Here is a 9,364-nt window from a genome sequence, read left to right on the forward strand (position 1 = left end):
CCTCTTACGACAAGCATAGCCGCCTTTTACGGCAAGCATGGGTTGCTGAAGACCAATTCTACCCCGGATCTTCACGGGTCACGTCGACATGTACCACGGCGTGATTCCCTACATCGGTACATTGCGTGAAGCCTATTTCTTGTGTCCCCTGCCCTGATATTGCTGGAATATTGCTAAAAGGGGCGTAAAACCTCACTCACTCACATATATCAAGCTGCCATCTTGCTGACTATCCCGTCGTGAAACCCCAATCTTAAGGGCAGTGCTGTTTTACGCCGCTCCATATGAGACGGCCTTTAAACAAGACTGAGTTTTCCGAAGTTGAGAAAAGTGATATTTCATTGCAGTGGACATAACACCTGATATTTCACTAGAGTGAACATAACACCTGATATTTCACTAGAGTGAACATAACACCTGATATTTCACTAGAGTGAACATAACACTTGATATTTTACTTCTGTGACGTAACTTTTGTCATAAAAGAGTTACCTCCCTTCAAATTGTCTCCCTTTATCGTAGGTGTCTGGCCCGTACACAAACTGTTGACTTCCTTTTCACGTTAGTTTCACATTGTGAGTGAGTGAGTGAGTATGGTTTAACGCCGCTTTTAGCAATATTCCAGCAATATCACGGCGGAGGACACCAGAAATGGGCTTCACACATTGTACCCATGTCGGGAATCGAACCCGGGTCGTCGGCGTGACGAGCGAACGCTTTAACCACAAGGCTACCCGACCGCCCCTAGTTTCACATTGACAAAGCACAATAATGATAGATGGTCATATATGGAGTTATTATCGCTTCATGTTGTTTGTTATTCTCTTGAAAATGTTTCGTTATAGACTGTACATTTTTCATTTAACTCGCCAGTCTAAACTGATCATTTGCCATGTTTGTTACTTGACCAGCGTGTATTCTTTCGCTTCCAACAGTCTCCTAGTTTCAAGAATATTTTTGGTTAAAATGGACTTGGGTTTATCGCCGCTTTGAACAATATCATGGCGTCTTTAACTAAGGCAGTAGGGTTCGGATCAAAAACACACTACAACATGTCATACAAATGTTCAAACCAGATTTACTCAGATATTTATCAGCAGTAAAAATACCTGACCAAATGAGACCTATTGAGCAGCGTTGGGGGCCATCGTCAGTGGAACAGGATATTGGTGGGATCGGGTAACTGTCTTGTGTTGAGCCTTGGACGTAAATATGACGCATAGGTCATTCATTGATTTGGGCTCCAGCAACGAGGAAATCCAGCATATCCTCTAAGGCGGCTGTCAGAGCATTGAAAGCCTGTCAATGCGGCAACGGTGCCAAATAAATTCAGCGCAGCAAAATTAACAATTCCCACTAGATCGATCATATCTACATTCCATGTGCTAATAGTTCCCACTAGATCGATCATATCTACATTCCATGTGCTAATAGTTCTCACTAGATCGATCATATCTACATTCCATGTGCTAATAGTTCCCACTAGATCGATCATGTCTACATTCCATGTGCTAATAGTTCCCACTAGATCGATCATATCTACATTCCATGTGCTAAAAGTTCCCACTAGATCGATCATATCTACATTCCATGTGCTAATAGTTCTCACTAGATCGATCATATCTACATTCCATGTGCTAATAGTTCCCACTAGATCGATCATGTCTACATTCCATGTGCTAATAGTTCCCACTAGATCGATCATATTAAAGTCGACCATTTCAAACTTTGGTTTCCTTGACCACAACAGAGTGAGTGAGTGAGTGGCCGTTTGGGTGCGTGAGTGAGGGTGTGTGAGGGTGTGTGAGCGTGTCAGGTTTTATGCCTCTTGCAGAAATATTCTAGCTCTATAACACCGAGAATGGGCTTCACACGTTGGGAATCGAACCCGAGTCTTTGGCCAACCACGAGGCCACTGTCAACCATTACAACACTGGAACGTATTCATTACCCTACCTTTGACAAGATTGAGCATCTAGTTCGACGATGCGGTCCCGGTGTGTATGAGTGTTGTTTTATGCCGCACTCGGCAATATTCCAGCTATATGAGTGCGGCCTGTAAATAATCTGTGATGTGTGTTTATATGTTGCAGTAGCCCAGATGAACGCCCGGTACCGACTGCAGCCTGGTCAAGTGGGCAGTCTGTGCAGTGGCCTGACGCCGGACCAGTGTCGGAAGGACGTGCCATATGTCCTGGTGAGTGGTGTTGGGGAGAAAATAATTCTTCTGTTCACTCAGTGAGATTTTATGCAGACTTTTACAATAATCTAGCAATGCCATTGGTGGATGTTTCACTTGTAGAGACGTACTTTAACAGTGCATGCATTGTCAGTAGGGCTTCCAACGGTGGTCAATCTTATTGTATCATGTAGTAATATACTGCTGAAAATAAGTTAAGGAACGCCCGATTCTTTCAAATTACTATAGTTACAGTTTGTCATGGCACTTCTTTTGACTATATAGTACTACTTTGTCATCCGTCAACTTCTAAGTAATGATTCTCAAACGATTCTTTTGATGAGGTATACAAAATCTGAGTGAGTGATTGTTGTTGAATCCCTGAGTCAGCAATATCACAGCAATATCAATGTGGCCTGTAAATATTGGAGTATGATCCTTGCTGTCGCGATTAATGGTAACATATCTGATCCCAAATCTCCGCAGGGAGACATATCCTGAGCTTTGATCCCTAAAAGGAAACAAGTATTAGGTACAGGGAACATATTCTGACCTTGTATCCCGACAAGGAAACAAGTACTAGGTACTGGGGACATATTCTGACCTTGTATCCCGACAAGGAAACAAGTATTAGGTACTGGGGACATATTCTGACCTTGGATCCCGACAAGGAAACAAGTATAGGCACTGGGGACATATTCTGACCTTGTATCCCGACAAGGAAACAAGTATTAGGTACTGGGGACATATTCTGACCTTGTATCCCGACAAGGAAACAAGTATTTGGCACTGGGGACATATTCTGACCTTGTATCCCGACAAGGAAACAAGTATTAGGTACTGGGGACATAGTCTGACCTTAGATCCCGACAAGGAAACAAGTATTAGGTACAGGGAACATATTCTGACCTTGTATCCCGACAAGGAAACAAGTATTAGGTACTGGGGACATATTCTGACCTTGTATCCCGACAAGGAAACAAGTATTAGGTACTAGTGACATATTCTGACCTTGTATCCCGACAAGGAAACAAGTATAGGCACTTGGGACATATTCTGACCTTGTATCCCGACAAGGAAACAAGTATTAGGTACTGGGGACATATTCTGACCTTGTATCCCGACAAGGAAACAGGTATTTGGCACTGGGGACATATTCTGACCTTGTATCCCGACAAGGAAACAAGTATTAGGCATTGGGGACATAGTCTGACCATGTATCCCGACAAGGAAACAAGTAATAGGCACTGGGGACATATTCTGATCTTGGATCCCGACAAGGAAACAAGTATAGGCACTGGGGACATATTCTGACCTTGTATCCCGACAAGGAAACAGGTATTAGGTACTGGGGACATATTCTGACCTTGTATCCCGACAAGGAAACAAGTAATAGGCACTGGGGACATATTCTGATCTTGGATCCCGACAAGGAAACAAGTATAGGCACTGGGGACATATTCTGACCTTGTATCCCGACAAGGAAACAGGTATTAGGTACTGGGGACATATTCTGACCTTGTATCCCGACAAGGAAACAAGTATTTGGCACTGGAGACATATTCTGACATTGTATCCCGACAAGGAAACAAGTATTAGGTACTGGGGACATATTCTGACCTTGTATCCCGACAAGGAAACAAGTATTAGGTACTGGGGACATATTCTGACCTTGTATCCCGACAAGGAAACTAGTATTAGGTACTGGGGACATATTCTGACCTTGTATCCCAACAAGGAAACAAGTATTAGGTACTGGGGACATATTCTGACCTTGTATCCCGACAAGGAAACAAGTATTAGGTACTGGGGACATATTCTGACCTTGTATACCGACAAGGAAACAAGTATAGGCACTGGGGACATATTCTGACCTTGTATCCCGACAAGGAAACAAGTTTTAGGTACAGGGGACATGTTTTGACCTTGTATCCTGACAAGGAAACAAGTATTAGGTACTGGGGACATATTCTGACCTTAGATCCCGACAAGGGAACAAGTATTAGGTACTGGGGACATATTCTGACCTTAGTTCCCGACAAGGAAACAAGTATTAGGTACTTGGGACATAGTCTGACCTTGGATCCCGACAAGGAAACAAGTGACAGATTCTGGGGACATATTCTTACCTATTTTCCTGACAAGGAAACAAGTGACAGGTACTGGGGACATATTCTGACCTTGTATCCCGACAAGGAAACAAGTATTAGGTACTGGGACATATTCTGACCTTGTATCCCAACAAGGAAACAAGTATTAGGTACTGGGGACATATTCTGACCTTGTATCCCAACAAGGAAACAAGTATTAGGTACTGGGGACATTCTGACCTTGTATCCCGACAAGGAAACAAGTATTAGGTACTGGGGACATATTCTGACCTTGTATCCCGACAAGGAAACAAGTATTAGGTACTGGGGACATATTCTGACCTTGTATCCCGACAAGGAAACAAGTATTTGGCACTGGAGACATATTCTGACATTGTATCCCGACAAGGAAACAAGTATTAGGTACTGGGGACATATTCTGACCTTGTATCCCGACAAGGAAACAAGTATTAGGTACTGGGGACATATTCTGACCATGTATCCCGACAAGGAAACTAGTATTAGGTACTGGGGACATATTCTGACCTTGTATCCCAACAAGGAAACAAGTATTAGGTACTGGGGACATATTCTGACCTTGTATCCCGACAAGGAAACAAGTATTAGGTACTGGGGACATATTCTGAACTTGTATCCCGACAAGGAAACAAGTATTAGGTACTGGGGACATATTCTGACCATGTATCCCGACAAGGAAACAAGTATTAGGTACTGGGGACATATTCTGACCTTGTATCCCGACAAGGAAACAAGTATTTGGCACTGGGGAAATATTCTGACCATGTATCTCGACAAGGAAACAAGTATTAGGTACTGGGGACATATTCTGACCTTGTATCCCGACAAGGAAACAAGTATTAGGCACTGGGGACATATTCTGACCTTGTATCCCGACAAGGAAACAAGTATTAGGTACTGGGGACATATTCTGAAAATGTATCCGACAAGGAAACAAGTATTAGGTACTGGGGACATATTCTGACCTTGTATCCCGACAAGGAAACAAGTATTTGGCACTGGGGACATATTCTGACCTTGTATCCCGACAAGGAAACAAGTATTAGGTACTGGGGACATATTCTGACCTTGTATCCCGACAAGGAAACAAGTATTAGGTACTGGGGACATATTCTGACCTTGTATCCCGACAAGGAAACAAGTATTAGGTACTGGGGACATATTCTGACCTTGTATCCCGACAAGGAAACAAGTATTAGGTACTAGTGACATATTCTGACCTTGTATCCCGACAAGGAAACAAGTATAGGCACTTGGGACATATTCTGACCTTGTATCCCGACAAGGAAACAAGTATTAGGTACTGGGGACATATTCTGACCTTGTATCCCGACAAGGAAACAGGTATTTGGCACTGGGGACATATTCTGACCTTGTATCCCGACAAGGAAACAAGTATTAGGCATTGGGGACATAGTCTGACCATGTATCCCGACAAGGAAACAAGTAATAGGCACTGGGGACATATTCTGATCTTGGATCCCGACAAGGAAACAAGTATAGGCACTGGGGACATATTCTGACCTTGTATCCCGACAAGGAAACAGGTATTAGGTACTGGGGACATATTCTGACCTTGTATCCCGACAAGGAAACAAGTAATAGGCACTGGGGACATATTCTGATCTTGGATCCCGACAAGGAAACAAGTATAGGCACTGGGGACATATTCTGACCTTGTATACCGACAAGGAAACAAGTATAGGCACTGGGGACATATTCTGACCTTGTATCCCGACAAGGAAACAAGTTTTAGGTACAGGGGACATGTTTTGACCTTGTATCCTGACAAGGAAACAAGTATTAGGTACTGGGGACATATTCTGACCTTAGATCCCGACAAGGGAACAAGTATTAGGTACTGGGGACATATTCTGACCTTAGTTCCCGACAAGGAAACAAGTATTAGGTACTTGGGACATAGTCTGACCTTGGATCCCGACAAGGAAACAAGTGACAGATTCTGGGGACATATTCTTACCTATTTTCCTGACAAGGAAACAAGTGACAGGTACTGGGGACATATTCTGACCTTGTATCCCGACAAGGAAACAAGTATTAGGTACTGGGACATATTCTGACCTTGTATCCCAACAAGGAAACAAGTATTAGGTACTGGGGACATATTCTGACCTTGTATCCCAACAAGGAAACAAGTATTAGGTACTGGGGACATTCTGACCTTGTATCCCGACAAGGAAACAAGTATTAGGTACTGGGGACATATTCTGACCTTGTATCCCGACAAGGAAACAAGTATTAGGTACTGGGGACATATTCTGACCTTGTATCCCGACAAGGAAACAAGTATTTGGCACTGGAGACATATTCTGACATTGTATCCCGACAAGGAAACAAGTATTAGGTACTGGGGACATATTCTGACCTTGTATCCCGACAAGGAAACAAGTATTAGGTACTGGGGACATATTCTGACCATGTATCCCGACAAGGAAACTAGTATTAGGTACTGGGGACATATTCTGACCTTGTATCCCAACAAGGAAACAAGTATTAGGTACTGGGGACATATTCTGACCTTGTATCCCGACAAGGAAACAAGTATTAGGTACTGGGGACATATTCTGAACTTGTATCCCGACAAGGAAACAAGTATTAGGTACTGGGGACATATTCTGACCATGTATCCCGACAAGGAAACAAGTATTAGGTACTGGGGACATATTCTGACCTTGTATCCCGACAAGGAAACAAGTATTTGGCACTGGGGAAATATTCTGACCATGTATCTCGACAAGGAAACAAGTATTAGGTACTGGGGACATATTCTGACCTTGTATCCCGACAAGGAAACAAGTATTAGGCACTGGGGACATATTCTGACCTTGTATCCCGACAAGGAAACAAGTATTAGGTACTGGGGACATATTCTGAAAATGTATCCGACAAGGAAACAAGTATTAGGTACTGGGGACATATTCTGACCTTGTATCCCGACAAGGAAACAAGTATTTGGCACTGGGGACATATTCTGACCTTGTATCCCGACAAGGAAACAAGTATTAGGTACTGGGGACATATTCTGACCTTGTATCCCGACAAGGAAACAAGTATTAGGTACTGGGGACATATTCTGACCTTGTATACCGACAAGGAAACAAGTATAGGCACTGGGGACATATTCTGACCTTGTATCCCGACAAGGAAACAAGTATTAGGTACAGGGGACATGTTTTGACCTTGTATCCTGACAAGGAAACAAGTATTAGGTACTGGGGACATATTCTGACCTTGTATCCCGACAAGGGAACAAGTATTAGGTACTGGGGACATATTCTGACCTTAGTTCCCGACAAGGAAACAAGTATTAGGTACTGGGGACATATTCTGACCTTGTATCCCGACAAGGAAACAAGTATTAGGTACTGGGGACATATTCTGACCTTGTATCCCGACAAGGAAACAAGTATTTGGCACTGGGGACATATTCTGACCATGTATCCCGACAAGGAAACAAGTATTAGGTACTGGGGACATATTCTGACGTTGTATCCCGACAAGGAAACAAGTATTTGGCACTGGGGACATATTCTGACCTTGTATCCCGACAAGGAAACAAGTATTAGGTACTGGGGACATATTCTGACCTTGTATACCGACAAGGAAACAAGTATAGGCACTGGGGACATATTCTGACCTTGTATCCCGACAAGGAAACAAGTTTTAGGTACAGGGGACATGTTTTGACCTTGTATCCTGACAAGGAAACAAGTATTAGGTACTGGGGACATATTCTGACCTTAGATCCCGACAAGGGAACAAGTATTAGGTACTGGGGACATATTCTGACCTTAGTTCCCGACAAGGAAACAAGTATTAGGTACTTGGGACATAGTCTGACCTTGGATCCCGACAAGGAAACAAGTGACAGATTCTGGGGACATATTCTTACCTATTTTCCTGACAAGGAAACAAGTGACAGGTACTGGGGACATATTCTGACCTTGTATCCCGACAAGGAAACAAGTATTAGGTACTGGGACATATTCTGACCTTGTATCCCAACAAGGAAACAAGTATTAGGTACTGGGGACATATTCTGACCTTGTATCCCAACAAGGAAACAAGTATTAGGTACTGGGGACATTCTGACCTTGTATCCCGACAAGGAAACAAGTATTAGGTACTGGGGACATATTCTGACCTTGTATCCCGACAAGGAAACAAGTATTAGGTACTGGGGACATATTCTGACCTTGTATCCCGACAAGGAAACAAGTATTAGGTACTGGGGACATATTCTGACCTTGTATCCCGACAAGGAAACAAGTATTAGGCACAGGGACATTTTCTGACCTTAGATCCCGACAAGGAAACAAGTATTAGGTACTGGGAGACCGGGGATACTACCAGGGATCGGGATAGTTCAGCATTTAAAAACATGAGTCTCACACTTTGTTCACTGTCTATATTCCAGACCCACAGTGTCGTCGAGTGTGCTGTCCGCTGCACCAAACACCCTGGCTGTAAGTCCTTCAGCTTCCAGATCCGGCCAAACAGCGCCCGACGCACTCATCGCTGTGAGATGGCACCGGACAAGGTGCACACCATCCAGATTGCTGCCAAAAATGGCTCGGGTTATGAATATTACAGAAATGTATCCTGAAGCATGCAGCAATAAAACACCCTGTGGTATATATGAGTTGTAGTCTCTTACCCCGCTGCTGTTACTTGGTTTGTTTGTTTGTTGTTTAACGACGCAACCAGCAGCATTACAGCTATATGGTGGTGGTCTTTAAATAATCGAGTCTGGCCCAGACAGTCCAGTTAGTGATATAATGAGCATAGATCCACACAACTGGGATACGATGACATGCATCAACCAAGTCAGCGAGTCTGACCACCCAACCCCGTTAGTCACCTTCTACGGCAAGCATAGTCACCTTTTACGGCAAGCATTGGTTGCTGAAGACCTATTCTACCCCGGAAACTTCACGGGTAGAATCTTTTGGAACAACAGAGTGTACCATTATGTCAAAGGTGGTCCTCTTCAGGAGGATGTTTCACACTTGATCGGGAACTGTGGGAGTATTTC

The 9,364-nt window shown here is 43.5% G+C and overlaps 1 protein-coding gene across 2 annotated transcripts in view; it reads left to right on the forward strand.

Annotated features, from left to right (window-relative positions):
* The window catches only part of LOC124138315, a 51,363-nt gene extending 42,397 nt beyond the window's left edge, over positions 1-8,966 (forward strand). For both annotated transcript variants that reach the window (XM_046504904.2, XM_046504903.2), the window contains exons 2-3: positions 2,094-2,197; positions 8,747-8,966. In XM_046504904.2, the coding sequence (XP_046360860.2) occupies positions 2,094-2,197; positions 8,747-8,935 (293 nt within the window). In that variant the 3' untranslated portion in view covers positions 8,936-8,966. The remainder of the gene's footprint in view (positions 1-2,093; positions 2,198-8,746) is intronic.
* Positions 8,967-9,364: the final 398 nt, after the last annotated feature.

This window comes from Haliotis rufescens, unplaced genomic scaffold, assembly GCF_023055435.1.
Source record: "Haliotis rufescens isolate VD_foot unplaced genomic scaffold, xgHalRufe1.0.p SCAF_5, whole genome shotgun sequence".
Lineage (NCBI taxonomy): Eukaryota > Metazoa > Mollusca > Gastropoda > Lepetellida > Haliotidae > Haliotis > Haliotis rufescens.